General features: G+C 37.5%; 1 protein-coding gene across 2 annotated transcripts in view; it reads right to left on the bottom strand.

Moving 5' to 3' along the window:
- Window positions 1–414: 414 nt before the first annotated feature.
- The window catches only part of PRKCE (protein kinase C epsilon), a 288233-nt gene continuing 270590 nt past the window's right edge, over window positions 415–18057 (bottom strand). The window contains exons 15-16 of one of the 2 annotated variants that reach the window (XM_071427699.1): window positions 14422–14451; window positions 3512–3628 (exon numbers count right to left, since the gene is read on the bottom strand). In XM_071427699.1, coding sequence (XP_071283800.1) covers window positions 14437–14451 — 15 coding nt within the window. In that variant the 3' untranslated portion in view covers window positions 3512–3628; window positions 14422–14436. Of the gene's footprint in view, window positions 3629–14421; window positions 14452–18057 lie in introns of both variants that reach the window. The other variant, XM_071427689.1, reaches the window with a different exon arrangement.

Genomic DNA, 18057 nt, shown 5'->3' with positions numbered 1-18057 from the left:
TATTCAATCCAATGTGAGACTAAAGCAGTGCAATGTGTTTGTGCTCCAAGTGCCCTACTGAAATGAGATTTAACAACACAGCTAAGCAGAATGCTGGGGTCAGTCTGAACTCACCAAACATGATGTAGCCAGTAAGCAGAAAAAAATATGTAAACTCACCTGCATGCTGTTTTTGAGGTAAGTGTTGTATTACCCAAGAAAAATAGTGATCACACACTGTTACCTGTGTTTTTCTTGGAGTATTTACTGCTTAACAGGTGAGGGTCTTGTCAGCAAATCCTTCCTTTGCAAAATGTTCACTCCTAAAAGACAAGCTCACGAAATTTTGTACAACACATAACAGGAAAAATACTAATCCTTCATCTTTCTTTCTTCTTCATTAGGAAATACTCAGGAAAACTTTGGGGAAAAAAATAAGATTTAACATCATTGTATTTATTAGGTTCCAAAACAATACACATTCACATCCTTTTGAATACAGTACATTTGGCACAGTAATAATGTTTACGATGAAATAACACTAATGAGTGGCAAGAGATTCAAATTACATCCATAAGAAAAAAATTCTGTACAAATAAATCCTCACAATAAAAAAAAACCCTACCCCCCCAACTGAATACATTTTATATTTAGCCAGAACTATTCTGCACATAATTTAAAAAGAGGTAATTTTTAGGCCTATTTGGAGAGAATTATTTTTCATCCTATGGAGAGAAAAAATTTATTTCCATTTTAAAAGTCTGTTTGGGAGGAAAACCAAAAACAATGTATTCTTCATAATTATTATTATGAATAATAATTTTGGCATTTTGCACTCATTTTACAAAGAAGGAACAGAAAAGATTCTACAGAACAGGCAGAAATGTAACAGAATGTCCTTTTTTTTAAGAGTTATCTTTAAAAAATGTTCAAGGTAACAGACAGACCTTCTGATGTAAACCCAAGGCAGAGAATCTAACTATTTATATGGAAGAAATATCTGCCCATGCAATAGTTTCTATCTCCTTCACTTTTCTCTTAGCATCCTACCCAACTCTGCGGGCACTGAGGCCTCTCGACATACGGACGTTTGCTAATTTTCTTCACGTTAGAGAGGGGAATACAGACTACATAGCTTGTGCACAACAGCTGTACGGGATGCTTTTATTCCTTCAAAAGAAATGCTCAGGGCTCTGTGTAAAGGCCCCTGGTTGGACAAACAGTAGTGCACGATCCCATAACTTGCCTTCCTAGCAGTCTACTCACCCGTGGAAAAGAACGCCTTAGCATTGTGATCAGTTCTTGCCTGGATGTCAAAAGCTAACCGTGATGAGAAATAAACAGAGCCAGTGGCGAGACACAAATTGATGGGCAGCTCTACAATATATTTCTAAGAGAGAAAGAGATTTAAACATTGAGATGATGCAATCATTAAGATGTTTCTGTGCTGGTACTCAGCTCCAGAAGCTAGTCTTTTCCCAGTACAAAAGATTACTGAAGATAAATTAAATTAAACTAAAGGCTTGATCCTTATTACACTTGTAGGCCAGACAACACATTAATTGATATATCATAATATTTAATATTTTGAAATAATCATAAGAATATATATAATAATTACACCTGAGTTTTAAAAACAAAACAAAATGGAACTGAATGGTGTCATCAGTAACAGGCTATGAGCAGCCAGACGCAAAACTGACACAAACTAACTCATCTGCTTGAGACCGAGATTATCTCTTAAAGCCAATGATTCACACTTTGTCCACCACGATTTGTAACATTCCTTTCTCTTTCTGAGCTCTATCATGTCATAATAGAGTTGAAGAGAACTATACAAGAGATTTAGTATAGCTTAATATATGTCTACGTCTTTTATAACAAAAACCTCATCTTTCTGACAGTAACTTGAACCAATACACATACAAGAGTATTGCACATGGACATTATTATAATTATTCTTTCATAGACTAACATTTTAATAGTATGCCTGAACATGCAGCAGTTGATACCTCTATATTCAATGAATTCCACAGGCCTTGCAGCAAACACTATATACAAAATCTCACCTGTACAAAAGGCAAAAAAGCTTCTTTAGTGCCACTTTGCCAATCACAAGTATATATATTTTTGTGCAGCTGGAAATCCATGTGCAACAATTAAAATGGATTCCAATGACCGCTCACTCAGTCCAGTAAAATATATAATAAAATTACCTCAGCGATACATGTACACAAAAAAAAAAAAAGAAAAACAACAAAAAAAAAGATTAAAACCAAAACCAAATCACAGGGTACTCCTGGAAATATAAGTACATAACACTGTTTGCGTATCTACAGGAGGTAACTTCACATTAGTAATATTGTCCACATGAGTTACCATTTCAATTCATACACAAAAAAAATCAATTTACAGCTTTCAATAATGTCAGTTTGTGAATGTTTGATCTTCAGTTTTTTAACACATCTCCATATAATGCACGTGTAGCCTTATTTTGTGTCTTCTAAAAGCAGATTTCTCTTCAGATTTTAAACATAAAACCCAACAAACACAGTAGTACTATGGTAAAAGTGTGCAAAAGTAACACACTGCTGAGCAAATAAATATAAATAAGAAATTATTTACCAACTTAGCTACTATGGAAAAGGCAAATTTATAATGTTTATAATTAATTTTTTATGTAAAATTAACTGTAAACATTTGCAAGATTGCCGTCACATTAATGGTTCATTTAAAAGGATATTAAATTTGGTAACATGGATAGTACATCAAATTGTCTGAAAAACAGAAAAATGGCTATATATAGCTGAGTTAAAGTACTGTAGGCTTTTTATTCTTTAGCCCTTTAATATCTATCCATGTGGCATCTGTTTCTTGCTTTAAATATCAGTTATCTTTTTGTCTCTTATTCCTAAGAGCTTCCTGTATATTGTATGAGGAAGTTCTCTGAAAGCCTTAAGTGATGTGCTTCTTTTTCTGGACAACTTCATAGTTTGTACCTCTCCACAAAAAATTAATAATTGAGGATTACACCTCCATGAAGGCAGACTTTGCCTTCCAAAAGGAATCTGAGTACAAATCTCACCATAACCATGACTGCAGAAGAAGTTCTCACCTTCTAGATTAATTATATATGATGATTACAGAACATGGTCTGCTAAATTGCTTTTAATTGTATAGCTTCATTTCCTATGGAAAAGATACAATTTTGTCCTCTGGGAATTCCTAGTCTTAGGAATAAAAGAAAAGTTGCAAATATATGGCAGTGTGTTACATCCACAATTTCTGATACAAAATTATTTTGCATTGCTTTGTGAGACAGAAATTAAGAGTGCTTTCAGGTCAGAAGATTAAAGGAAAAAAAACCAATAAATATATATTTTAACTTGGGATATGGGCTCAGGGTAAAAGAAGTAGTTCTTGATCTACTGAGTCTCAGTAAATTGATGATGTCTTCAGAATCACTTCTTGTAGCATCATTCATCCGTCAGCCTAACGTTGTCTATGGCAGTAGCTCTTCTCCAAAATAAGAGAACCCTTTAAATTCTTCTTGATTGATTTGTTTTATAATTGTCTCATCCACTAGTGTTAATACTGGTTCTTCTCGTGTAAAGTCTTGATCAAAGTTATTTACATCCCTTTTGGTTTTCTGAGAAGAAAAATATAAATAAGGTGAATGGTAAAACGGCACAATAAAATAAAACGTGCTCTCCCTCCTCTCCAATCCCCCCTGAAAGGCTGAATTTTCTGGAATGATTGAAATAAAAGAGGAGCTACTTCACACAAATAATAACAGACATATGAGAGAAGCTACAGGAGCAAGAAGTATAAATGAGTTTAGGAGAGGCCACAGAAGCAGAACTATAAATGAGGTTCCAGAGACTCACAGTCTCTGCCAGGCGAAGGAATAGCAGTATGATGGTAAAGCAGGAAGCTGAGATTAGGACTAGTTTTAAAAAGGCTTTGGCATAGTAGGTGGTATGGCTGTTTCCTCCTGGATTTGAACATAATCATATCTCATTTCAGAGTCACAGAGTGAACTGGTTTAATTGATTTCCCCCAAACACAGCCCAGTGTTTCAAGTCTAAGTTAAGCATTACTTTATATCATTACAAGTGATAAACATTAATGATATAAACAAGGCTACATCCATGTTTAAAAATCTGAGGTAAAGCTTCCAACAGCTCTCAGTCCAAAACCCTTGAGCTCAACATTGGCAACTCAGATTTCCTAATGCAGCCATATGTAATTGAGAGCACTATGCAAAATGTGAAATCCTGTCTCCAGAGAAATCCACCTCAGAACTCTTCTTTATTTCAATGGCATCAGGATTTTTCCCACACAAGTCTAAAGCACCTCACTCCATCAGCAAAGTTGGGCCAACAAAGTGCAGCTGTGCATATTTTGGGACAAGAGGTATTAAGAGAGACAGAGTTGGGGAGGCTGATTTGCTGTCCTCATGACACTCACAACAGTGACTATCTGCGACCATTTACTTGACAAACTCTAGGCTACAGCAAAAAATGTTCTCCAATGGTCATTCCTTTGAACCTGCAGTGTTCACATTTTCCATGTTGGCAGCACATTTCAGGCATGTACAGGTTCAGGGAATTGGAACAAACATTTTTCTTTAGGCTGTCTCTTTTCTCTTTGTGTCATGGAAACTAGTGATTACCTGGGTGATCCTTCATGGAGGCACACTGACACATTGAAAATGAGCTTTGTGTTCCTCCTGCCCATGACTGAGATTAAATGATACTGGAAATAGAACAGCTATTTGACTTGCAGAGTAAAATGATAAATGAAAAAGTCATACATCATAAATATATTAATATATACAAAATGGGATATTTTAGAATACCACCTTTCAATGTAGGTATATATATATATATATATATATATATATATATATATATGTGTCTTATTCATCAGCTCTATTGAGACACTAAACAGTTTTCTTTCTCCCAGTTGTAAAATAGTCACAGCAACCTTCACCTACACTGTTTGTAAGAACTTTATAGACATAGGGAAATAAAGGTCTGTGTAAATGCAAGAGACTGTCACTTGTAAACCAAGTACTTTCTAAGTGCAGACAAACAAAAATCCACAACCTCTATCTACAGAATTCCATTAAAAGGAAAAGGATATGGACTTAACAAACATATATATATATATTTATATTTTTTTCATTTTAAATATTTAGTTTGTGCATAAAGACCAGACATGAAATGTATGTGACTCATGTAACTCTGAATTGCATAAGAGGCATGAGGGACATGGCTTTGGACTTTATGAGGTTTTTTCCAAAGTAATTTGGGCAAAACCTGCAAAATAAGAATGAAATTCCATCTTAATTCTTAAAAGCATTACATTGCAACTGCGTGTACATTTTTCTTGTTCTCCATGTCCTACCATGGTATTTTCACACACTTACACAATTTATTTGCCATGGGAATACTCACTAAAGCAGAAGAAGGTGAGTATTTGCAAAAAGTAGAATTCAAATTCAGAACTGTAGTTATATGTAAAAGAAATGTGACTACCCTCACACTTTTATTATCTATCATAAACTCTCAAGTAGCTGAAAACAAATAGAATATGTATTATTTTCAGGTTTTCATATTGAACATATTTGTGAAAAGAATTATTTCCTTGCTTAAGTCAAAAGGGTAAAATGACAAATTCCTCAAAGCCTATCAGGGGCAGTTAATTCCCCATAGCTATTTATTCCAGAAATCAGTAAGACTTGTGAAGGTGCTGGATGAAACAGAGCACAGAAGAGTACATCTAAAAAAGGGTCCAATGTTGGTGAACGTAAATTCTATTGACTAAAACTAACTGTGCTGCCAGTAGGGAATTCCAAACACTTCTGAAACAACAAGCAAAGGTATTTGCTTAGATTTAAAAGCCTTAAAATATGTCTTAAAATATGACTTCAAGACCAAAGGAGGAAAGAGAAGGTTTTACTTTCTCTGATTTATAAACAATTCCATGTAGTTTTGGCAGCATAGATGTAAATCACCCAATTTTTTAACAGGGCAAGCAAGGAGCAATCTATGATTGCAAGGATATGCTAACAGGTCTCTAACCAACTGGTGAAATGAGATTAAACAAATCACAGGGAACAAAAGTGAGTGGATTAAGCCAAGGTAGCACTCATAACAAGTGCTTCTTTTCAACAGAAAGATTTATTTGAGAAGCCCTCCTTAGCAACTTAGACACTTTCTTCCTGAAGCTATAACTATTTTGAAGGCTCCATTTGCTAAGACAAAACAGGTCTGGCCACATTTCTGCTACTATTGCTATTTTAATGGACTTGCACTGTGCATACTCTGTAGGCCAAGAGCATGAACCATGCCACAGTTGCATCATGAGGGCTCAGGATGAAGGTATGAAGGGTTGTGCCTGTCTCCTAGCAGAGAAGCTGAGAAAAGAAGGAAGATCTGCAAGGTAAGGAGAATATATGAAAGAAACAGAGTGCAGCTATTATCTGACTTTGAACATTAAAAAATCGTGAAGATAAAAGGCAAAATGTTTAGATTGGCTGCTAAATGCATAATTTAAAATGCAGTAATTATATGGGTGGGATTCTGTTTATTTAGCCTGCAGCTCCTAAGACTCTGGGACACATTATTTTAAACTTTTCAGACTTTTTCCAGGGTAGACTCTTCCATTTCACATGACTGAGGAAACTACAGTACTAGGAAAGAAGAACACCCAGAACTACAGCTGTCCTGCTAAACACACAGAAATTCCATTAGGTTTCAGAGGCTCCTTTTTTTCTGTCTAGACTACCCAAGCCTCTTGTCTTTAGCTACATGAGAGCAGGGGCACAGCAGCTACCCAAAAGCTCCTGACAGTAGGTGCCAAACTCCACACTGCACTGGCAATGACCAAAAAAGACAAAATTATGTCGCAGACATCTTTTGTGAAAAATCCTTTTCTTAGGATTTTTCCTCCTGAGAAGCTGAGAGGCCTCAAGAACAAAATGTAAACATTGATTATCTGCTGCTGTGGAATGCAACAGGTGGATCTTTGATCAGCCCATGTTGGTTGTTTCTAATTAATAGCCAATCACAGCCCAGCTGGCTTGGACAGAGAGTCCGAGCCACAAACCTTTATTATCATTCCTTCTTATTCTATTCTTAGCTAGCCTTCTGATGAAATCCTTTCTTCTATTCTTTTAGTATAGTTTTAATGTAATATATATAATAAAATAATAAATCAAACCTTCTGAAACATGGAGTCAAATCCTCGTCTCTTCCCTCAACCTAAGACCCCTGTGAACAGAGTCACAAAATTCCACTTCTAAATCTCATCAGAAAGATGGCTGCTCCACCAGCAGAAAATCTCTGGTACAGAGAAGGAATAGTGACTACCTCTCATGCAGGACATGTGCTGGCCACTTGATTTTTGATTTTCCCAGCAGCTTCAGAGGTCTCCTGCCTGAGCAGTGACTGGGTGACTTAGGAGACATGATTTGATTAGATGTAACACTTGAACTAATAAACCCATATAACTACTACCCATCAAGGATGACAATTTTTAAGTCAAAATCATGTTTTATTCTATTAAAAGAGATAAGGTATCAGAAACTGTAAAAGGCTATCTCTTGATAAAACATCATTTTATCAGTTTTTGTAGTTGGCCTGTACAATTTTGGAAAAAGAGCTATTGGGTTATTTGAGTCAAAATATTTTTTTTATTCTCAGATTTCTTCACATATTTATTAAAAGATCCTGGTAATAAGCACACATTAAACAGTGGTTTTCTGAATTGTTTTTGGTTTCACTGCCATTTCAATAAAACATTCAATTTCTACCTGCAGTTACAAACTCAAGCTAACAAAAACACTACTAAAATCTGCTTATTAAGCTTTCCAGTGTTGAGGATTACCAGCCTTGTCTGTCAGTGATTGTTAAATGACTTTACATGAATTTCAAAGCGAAAAAAGAAATTTAAGTTGATGTTCTTATCACTGAAAATACACTCAGAAAGTGAAAACTTGCCATTCCTTCCATTAATTACATGAACCAAATGTGAATGATGGGACCCTTTGGTATTGAAAAGCCACAGAAATCCTTGCAAGAAGTCACCTGACAGAGGGTGTTCCAAACCAGGGAACTCAGCAAAGCTTGGACAACTCATCAGATGTGTCATGAGTCCAAGAGGCTCAGCGGACTCTCTTCTGCCTAATAAAGATTAAATTAATTCTCCAGTTTGGAGACATTAAGAAGTCTCTCTCTTTAGTCTGTTACTTATTTTCATTTAATTTGCAGAAAATCACTGAAAACCTTTCAAGTCCACTGAAAGCTCAACAGCTCCCATAACTGTGCTAGCACTGTCCAGCAGCTTCAGAGGCTGCTCAGAGAAGGTAAAAAATAGATGGAGGAGGTGGCTAGGAAACAACGTTGCCACAAAAGACTGCATTTTGTGTTTTAGTCTGATTGTCCTACAAATTCACAATATGCTGCTTAAATATAAACAATATAATATATAAAAATATATTAAAAAAATTATATAGAAGGCTGCTGCAGCTTTTGATGTACAGCTCTAGGGACACAGCAGGAATGGGACATGCAGCAAGAGTCACACTTTCTCATATGTATTGGTATCACTTTTATCCAGAATTTTGCTTCAGTAAGTAATAAGCGATTCCCATGTTTGACACAGTATCATCAAGAAGAAATTCTTCCATCAGGATGATAAAGCTCAAACATTTTGTATTTACCTCCTTGCTGATAAAATTTTCAGATCATATTTATCAAGACAAAGGGAAACTCAGCCATCCAACCAGCAGGTTTGAAGCACAAGGTTATGTGGCTAACCTCACATGTCGCCGTCCTCTCCTTCACCTCTCCTTATTATGATAACAAAAACCACAGCACAGGCAGAGATCAGTTTGCACCACTGACTGGATCTCTTTTTGTAAAGGTGTAGTACTTTCTAAATGTTTGAGATGAACTATAATGAGCACTCACTTTTGCACATAACTTGTGCTATTTATAAGTAAATGCAGTATGAATATTTTAAAGGAAATGGGCTAAGAAGCACAACACTTCTGACCTGGCTTTCAATTTATCCTCAGGATGCCTCTTCACACTATTTGCATGTACTGAGAATCTGTTTCAGTATAAGAAGTATTTCCTAGCTTGTCTGATTTCAGAAGGTAAGAAATACATGTTATCAAAATAACTTTACAAGTCATTAAATTTTCTCAGCAGGTTAATTGCTCTATTCACACATGGACCAGTGACAACACATTTGCCATGAGCTGTAATATATTCAACTGAAGCTTATGATGATAAGAAGGCTTTTGAATCCAAGTAGCTTTTTAAAGTATAACAACATTCATTACTTCCAAGTAGAGAGTGAGATTTCATTCTCCTAGACTATGCTTTCATTAGAGGTAAAGGACATCACATTAAGTGAAAGTGGTGGGAAAGCCCCCCCACTCAACAAAGATGTTAATAGATAGTGAAACAGTATTTGAAAAGCATGTCAACCTATGCAGTCCATAGTTTAACCTGCTGTGGAAGTACACAGATATTTAATAAACACCAAGCAAATTGACAAAATGATGGATTTTAAAAGGGATCATTTGTGATACACTAAACTAAAACCACATTTATATTGAAATGGTATTCACTTTCTTAGGAATGTGAAATGGGTCAACTAGGAATGAGGAATAACCTAAACAATTAGGGGCAAAAACATATAATGACTCCAGGGCCAGAATGTCAGCCTTTGTACATCATTTTTACACTGTCTTCCTCAAAACCAGAGCCTCCCAAAACCACCGCCACCAAACAAACAAACAGCAAGGCAAACAAATCAAAGCTCTGCAGGTTCCCTGACAACCACCCTGTGTTCGTGGTCTGAGCAATGAACCTCTCCCAGCAGTCCCTGTGCATCTCTTGTCCTCTATGGCCCTACTTGGTATACTCATAACCCTGAGTACACAGCACTAAAGTTATACAGAGCAAAATGCTACATATATAGCAAACCTTTGTTCATAGCCTCATTGCTACACCACAACAGTTATTTCTGTGCAGAACTTGGATGGAGATAGATTTCACAGGAACTTTAGGGGAGCTCAGCACCAGCCTTCCATCTGTGGTTAGTCCTTTGCTCTCAAAATCCATCGTGTTAATCTCCTCAGGGCTGGCTTCCATTAGCACTCAATTATGACACAGAGCTATTGCTCATTAGCTATGCTGTGGTAGAATACCTGCAGTTTTTGAAGTGAAAAGAGTGCCAACTTCTAAATTCCTACACTACATCTTTCCCTTAAGGTAGGCTTCTTTGAGAGATTTAACCTCATGAGAAACAATTTCATATTTCTTCTTGGGAAGGGGAGGAAAGAGAAGAAGAGAAAGTAATGGAACTATCATATGAAAATACCCTTCGCCTGCACAATGTGATTCCTGTTGCAAAACTTATGATTATTCTGCAGTGCAGATTTTATATGTGTGTCTCTCTAGTTCACATTACACTGGCAAGCTTCCACTGATATCCTTCAATTGATATCCTCAGCTGCTCTAAGGTCATGATCAGCCATGTCACCTTCCCTCTAACACCCCGGCACACATCCACGATTAGCCCATTTTCAGTTGTAGAGGTGTAGTTCTCCTGAAACTGCATTTCTACCACTGTCACAGCAGAATGACAGGAGTCAGGGCTGGTGCATCTGTGACAATGTGGTGAACCACCTGCTGGTGAGTCCTCAAACACACGTGTAGAAGCCTTTTGGCCTTCCTGATTCCTAGCACCTTGGCAAAAAAGACTGTCCAGACAATGGAGCTAACTGGCAAAGCAGAGGAAAAAGTGAGGTAGGTTGGTAAGTCTAGGGCATGTATTCCTAGAATTTCAATGGCTTCCAGGAGAAATCTGCAAAATCACTGAAAAAGCTATCCAAACATAGATTAACTGTGCACTGAGACACTTGACCAGATATATTCTCTAAAAGATCAATAGATTTATTTACTTTACTTTGCATTCTTTAAGCAATCACAAAGACAAGGAATAAAATAAGGAGACTGTGATGTTAGTAAATTGATGAGTGATGTAATGAAATATTTAAAGACACTCTGTGTATCCTGAATAAATACTGGCTGACTTCCCAACATTTTATTTTGCTTACGGTCACCTACACATTTCTTTACAGAAAAGATGGAAGCCTTCCTGATGATGACATGAAGTTAAATAGTAGTATCTTGGGATTCTGAGACCTCCTCTATCAAGGAGCATTGATATGTGCATTGTGAGGCTGGAAGCAGAAAAAAAATCACAGCTTGAAAGGTGTGACAACACATATAGTGGGAGCAAAATTCCAAGACTCAGTTACATACTAAAATAGTTTGCATTACAGGCCATAGGGTAGGAATGCTACACAGTTTTTGGCAAGAATACCTACATTTCTGGAAATTTATGCTCTTTGATACTCTAGTTTCACATGGGGGATGCATATGACAGGCTTTCATACAGCAAAATGGTATAGCAGGTTTTACCTATGACAAATGGAGAAAGCTACACAATGAGGGTTTATTGCTAAGACAACTGAATTGCTAGAGATTCTATTTTCAAGTGTAATGATTACTTTTAAGCCTTTACAAAAACAGAGCAAAATAAAGATGGATGTTCCTTTGAAAGCAGCTGAGGATGCTACCTTTTTATTTATTTTAACTAATGCACATACAGATCATAGGCTAAATAAAAGATATTGTAGAACTATGCATGAATGCCTATTACTTATGCCTCTCAATACATCTTCTTTCCACCTTTCTTCCAGACCCTGTAACTGCCTTTTTTAGAACACAGCTTTATTCAAAGAGCACAGCATGACATAGCAGAGTTTGTATTGACATGACTTTAATTCTTGGTTTTGGGTTTTGCTACTGATTTGCCTTGAGCTTGAGTAATTTTGTCTTTATCATTCATCTAATTTTCTTCCTATTTTTGGTCTCCTATAGGTGGGCTGTGATGCCTCTATCACTGTCTAAAATCTCCTGACTGTCTTTCACTTATGTGGCTTTTTGCACAGTGGGAATCCCATCTTGCTGGGAATTTGAGCTGTTAATGCAGACATGACAGCAAAAACTCAATCTCTCTTTCTTCTTGTTCTTGTCAAATGTAATCACAGTCTTCCAAAGAGTCACAGGCAGTCACGGTCTTTAAATCCTTCTTTTCCATACTCCAGAATTCAGCCACGAGAGCTGCTGTTCTCTAGGTCCTTCACAAAAGTGATAATGGCATGCAAGGAACAAAGTCTGTGCTTAAGGTTTTTAGCAAGTGTTTATACTGAGTGTTCCTCTCATCCTGGGGGATTTAAGCTTGTGACCTCTGGATCATGCTGTTGAGAGGACCAGTACAAGGTCTGTGCCTCCACAGGAACAAAATCCCTTATGCCAGCACAGCAGCATAACAAGAGGAAAGCAGCAGCTGATGAAATGCTAGGACTCCTCACCATGTAAAGGTGTCTTCCCTGTCCTGCTACTGTAGATAAGTAGCTACACACCAGCTGCTTCAGTCCTCCCTCTGCTTAACAGTGCATATGTTAAAGGAGGTAAGTTCTGCACTACTATGCTGAGCTGGGAACACACACACTGACACATTTTTGCTGCCCATTTTGGGTGAACACCCTAGTAAGACCCAGTGCTTGCATAAGCATAGTGCACTGCTAGTACAGAAAGTTCTGCATGAGAAATAAACCCAAAGATCTTTTTATACTCAGTGTTTACTGGACTCCAGCTGGGATGGGATTAGTCAGAAAAGGCCAGCTTTCAATGAGTCTTGACTTATTTTTTTTTTATAAATTCCACCTTCTGATAAAGAGCCAGATGCTACTGCTTCTTAATCAGCTGGTGTTTTTCCACTGATTTTTACTGACATCAGGATCAGGCCCAGCCGAGGAATATTATATATCATCTACATTAATATAAAAATAAAATATTTCTGTGTGAATTCTTGAGAATGTAAATAAGAATGCAAGTGAACATAATAAGATTATTTCACTTAACTTTTTAAATAACTTCATGAAAATTGCACAGGAGATTATAGCAGTCAGAAAATGAAACAGAATTTGTGTTCTTCTGGGGAAGCCCAAAAGGAAAGCAGGTACACTCTGGTTGCTTATCACTCTATCCCAAAGGCCACCACTCAACAATGTACACTTAACAGATGGTTATATGGACTTAATTGTCCAGTATGAAAATATTTTAGTGCTATAAAACCAGGATTTAACAAAACCAAACAAATACTGATGGATCCCCAGTATAGAATCAAAAGAAGCATAATAAAAATTCTTTAACTTATAAATATTTGGGAACTTGCAGTGTTGGGAAGTAGCTTTCAAACTTCTGTAATTCTAGTGTTATGGTAATCACATCTACAAACAGCTGCTGGAGGCACTGACACTGAAGATAATGAAAAAAAAAACCCAAAATCAGACTAACTGAATGAGAAATTCTGGGAAAACAAAACCTTGTACATAAAATTAAAAAAAAACACCAAACAACAAACCCAACACTGAAATCCCTTAAAAATACCAGCTCACTTCTGATTTCTCTAAGCTGCACATAGGCTCCTCAAAAGCTATATACTTATTTCTTGGGCAAACTTAGAGGTTGCACAAATTGCCAAGCTAGTTGAAGCTTAGAAAACTGAAGTCTTTTCCTTTGTTGAGGAAAGAGGCAGGATGTTCCAGACTTCTCTGTCCTGCCCAGCCACTGGACTGACTGATCCAAGCTACACTGCAGGCATAACTATGGTAATATTTGTTGTTCACAGCTGCCTGCATCAAGCTCAGCTGAGATCTTGAATTTCATTGCCTGAAAACAACCAATGCTTCTCAATCAGCAGCCACCTGGCTAATACTCAAACCAGTAGTAGAAAAGTGTAACTTCTAGGAACCATCAGAAATTCAATACTCTGAATCATGATACTCGGTGACAGGGGTGGCATGCAGAAAAATTGTAGGAGGTCCACCATGATGACTGTCAGTAATAAAAAGTCTGTCTCAAAAGTCCACATCCATTTTTCTTTAGTTTTTTTAAGGATGTATATTAACCATTTTGACAGTGTACACCATTTCTAAACATTTATTCTGTATACCAATATTAATCAACACGGTATCACTCTCAGAAGAAAGCCCACAGTTGTCCTATGCCTGAAATGTCTGCAGCAAGTGGGAAATACATCATGTTCAATGTGTAATAATGGTACATGAGGGTCTGAGGTCTCAAGATCACTCCCCAGTGCCTAAGCAGTAACACTTCATGCAAAGGCATGCAGTATAGCCCCTTGCGTGCCCATCTGCTAAATGCTCATTGCCATGCACTGATGACTGAATGGAAATATATTATGAAACTGAAGGGACACCTCAAGGTTATTAGGCCTAAAAGTGGACCTACCTTGACATTTTCCCCATATTGAAGGCCTTACCTTAAAGAGGGACATTCACACTGAAGCAAACTTGAAAAGAGAGAACATTTATACAAAAAGAAATTTACTTGGCCTGTAATTTCCTATGTTCCTTCTGGTGCTATTGAATGATACTGCATTTTACAGGATTTCTTCCCCACAGCGTAAAGGCAAAGTCATAATTCTGCATGGATGATGATACAATCTATCGTCACAAAAAAGTAGAGGTGTGCCAAAGAATCCCCACCAAAACAGTATCATGACTTCCCAACACTAGGTTAAAAATCCCTCATTAAAGAGTAAAAAAAATCTTTGCCTGCAATCACTCATGTATGAAAACGAATCTGCAAATATAGAACTTATGTTTCGGGCTAACATATTGGAAAGTTTTCTCCAGAAATGTGGTCCCTCTTTAAGGATTCCAGCCATATTTCACAGTAAGCAGATGGTTGCTGCAGCAATTTGAACACACACCTCTCTAATTGAAGACATTTTTTGGGAGCCATTCAGTGCAGCACCCACCCAGAGGGCAGGTCTGCCTGTTTGCCTGTGCAAACAGCCCAGCTGACTCTCCAGAGGTGCTGATTCATATTTGCTACTCATTACCCAGCTTCCAAACACTGTGGGCATCCGGCCTCTCATTCAGTCATAGGCAAAGGATTGCCAAAATTTTGCCAGTTTTTCACTCATTCAGGGGAGAGGGAAAAGAAAATTCGTGGTACTCAGTGACTCCAGTTGTAACCCACGATAATTGGCTACGACTAGAATTTCATATTTGGGAATGACTTTATTTCAAACCTTTGCTGCAGTGCAGAACTGAAAGAGGACACATTGCTGGCATCCTTAAGTCAAGACTTAACAAGGGAGTTCAGGTTCTCAAAGGAAACTGCATACAGACAATGTGGCTCAGATAGTGATAACTAAGGGGGGAGGGACTTCGATAATGGTTTATCATTATCTTAGAGTTACTGGAGCTGAGAAAGGTACAATTTGAGGCTGAGAGGAAATCTGCTAACACTGAGGTCTGGTATAGCATAAGAACACTCTTCCAAGGGAAGTCCTAAGCACCCAGTCAATTTAAAAGCAGGCTGATCTTTAGCACTTGTTTTTTGACATTTCTCAGTCATATTTTTTCACTGGCCCTTAACTTTGCCTGTAATTACCACAGAGGGGAAACTGAAGTGAGAAAAGATTAGATGATGCAGCCTGGACCACATAATCAGTTTCTAGAAAATCTGGTGGAGGAACTTATATATCTTGCAATTCTTGGGTCTCTGGTTGCAGCTACTAGATCAGCTCTCTACCCTGAGTCAGAACTGAAGAAGGAACATACAATTATTCAGAACATATTCTCAGTGATGTACCAATAGAAATTGAAGAGGCTGCAAAATGAAGGAAGGCATATTAGATGAACAGGCCAGCAGCAGCTGTTGCTCCATAGTGCAAGATACAATTCTGCAATAGGCTATCCCATTCATTTTGTCTTTAATGCTCTTGAGGAAAGTGAGCTTTTAAAATGGAAAACCAAAAAATTATGAGTGCATTGAGAAAATTAAAATAATGCATTGTTCTGTGAAAGCTGCATGTTGACAGTGAATCATTGTAATATGATTTTGTTAACTTCATCTCCATAAAGCCACACTATGAATGGATTGCCACAGGCACTGATAAAGCCATTAGTGATGAACCTTTGGCTTAATTGCTAGAAAGAAATACATATGGCAAACATCTGTTTTACCAGGCTTTGTATTTATTACCCTCTCACTGAGAGTTCTTCAGCTTTTTCATGTTGAGGACATCTTAGACAGTGCCTCAAATTTTTCCAACCCTGCCATTGACAACAGGGTAGATGAAAGAGGCAGTTCTGTCTGTTGGCACGCACATTTGCAAGGGTTGACAATGAAAACTCAGTCTGAAAGGACAGGAGTATATATGCAGGTCTAATTCTACAGAAATCAAAAAGAAACCCTTCAGAGTGCTGGAGCACATCTCCTATAAGGAAGGGCAAAAAGAGAGTTGGGGCTATTAAGCCTGGAGAAGTGAAGACTCCAGGGAGAGCCTATATTGTGGACTTTCAATACTCAAAGGGGGCTTAAAAAAAAGAAAAGGAGAAACTTCTTAGTAGGGCCTGCTGCCATAGGACTGAGGGTAATGGTTTTAAACTGAAAGAGGGTAGATTTTAACTAGTTGTAAGAAAGAAATTGCTTACAATGAGAACAGTGAAACACTGAACAGGTTGCTCAGATTGGTGAGAGACTCCCCATTCCTGGAAACATTCAAGGACAACCTGGACATGGCTCTGAGCACCTGATATGGTTGATTAGACTTGCTGCAGAGGGGTTGGACCAGATGACCTCTAAAGGTCCTTTACAATCCACACTCTTCCATGATTCTATTAAATTGATGCTCACTGACTTCAGCCAAATGAGTAACAAATTTTAGGCAGCGATTCTTCTTCATCCCTGGCAAGAGGGACTGCAAGAGGTGATACTGCAGTCTTGATTCTCCTTCATCCCTGGCAAGAGGTGATACTGCACCTCTTTTTGCCACTTGTGCACTTGTTTCTGGGCTTTTTTGCTGGCTGATTTTACTGACATGTCAGCAGGCCACAGGTTTACTCTGGAAAACTTTCAGCTGGCCAGCTGTGCTCTGAGAAATGGCACAAAGAATTTATTGCACAGAACTATAACAATACAAAATTAATCAATACATTAAAGCAGAAGCAGTGATCTGTTTCAATTACTGTTTTTAATGCATAGATTGTATTTGGTATGGAGAGACAGAATCATCCCATCATGCCACAAAGCAGGATCTACCCCACTTACCACCACACTCATAACTTAAGTAAGAAATTGATCTACTGCACCATTGTTTTAATTTTTAAGATGGCAAATGCAGTTTGAAAGTGGAAATAAGCAACTCAACCAAGCCAGGAATAGAGCCATGGAAACAAAGAAAGATGGGGAGCAGAGAATCACTGAATGCTATCAAGGTCTTTGTGGTTCTTGAGCAATAAATTATGTTGCAAACCATAGCCTGGCCTTATGGCTACTGATCATGGAAATTTCATACTCCGAAAGGAATAAAATTCTAGGAAGAATACACGGGGAAAAAAAATCTCAATAGAGGAATAAAATGCCTCAAAGGGTTTTCTGTCTCACAACAGTTGCTCTGGAGAAAGGGTACCTGTCTAAAATGGTACTTATTGCATCTGCAGTTAAATTTTCACAACTGCATTCAGGGATGAATAATATTATTCAGAAATGTTCAAGACATGCTGTGAAACTGTAAGAATTAGGTTTTAAAAACAGTAAAAATGATCTTAAAAGACACTGCAAAGTCACTGGAGCTTAGATGTAACCAGTATCTGCTGTCTAGCTGCTCAACAGTTTGCTTGATTTCTAATGTACATGCTCCAGAGCTATGACTTTTTTTTGTACACTAGCTTAACATTTAGAATAGCTCTACATGGAACAATATTTATTCATTTATTCATTTATTCATATACACATACATATGTAAAATAATGTTACTACTGAAAAGCCTCATGATCCTAGATTTATGAGAGGAAGAGTTGGCAGATAACATGCATCACAGGATTGAGCCCCAGTGCATTTTAACCCCTCTGTATTCTCTATTCCAAGTCATTAACTGCAG

Source organism: Agelaius tricolor, unplaced genomic scaffold (genome assembly GCF_023055355.1).
Source record: "Agelaius tricolor isolate 1412-34295 unplaced genomic scaffold, bAgeTri1.0.p SCAF_1, whole genome shotgun sequence".
NCBI lineage: Eukaryota > Metazoa > Chordata > Aves > Passeriformes > Icteridae > Agelaius > Agelaius tricolor.
This window is presented reverse-complemented; position numbering and strand designations above follow the sequence as displayed.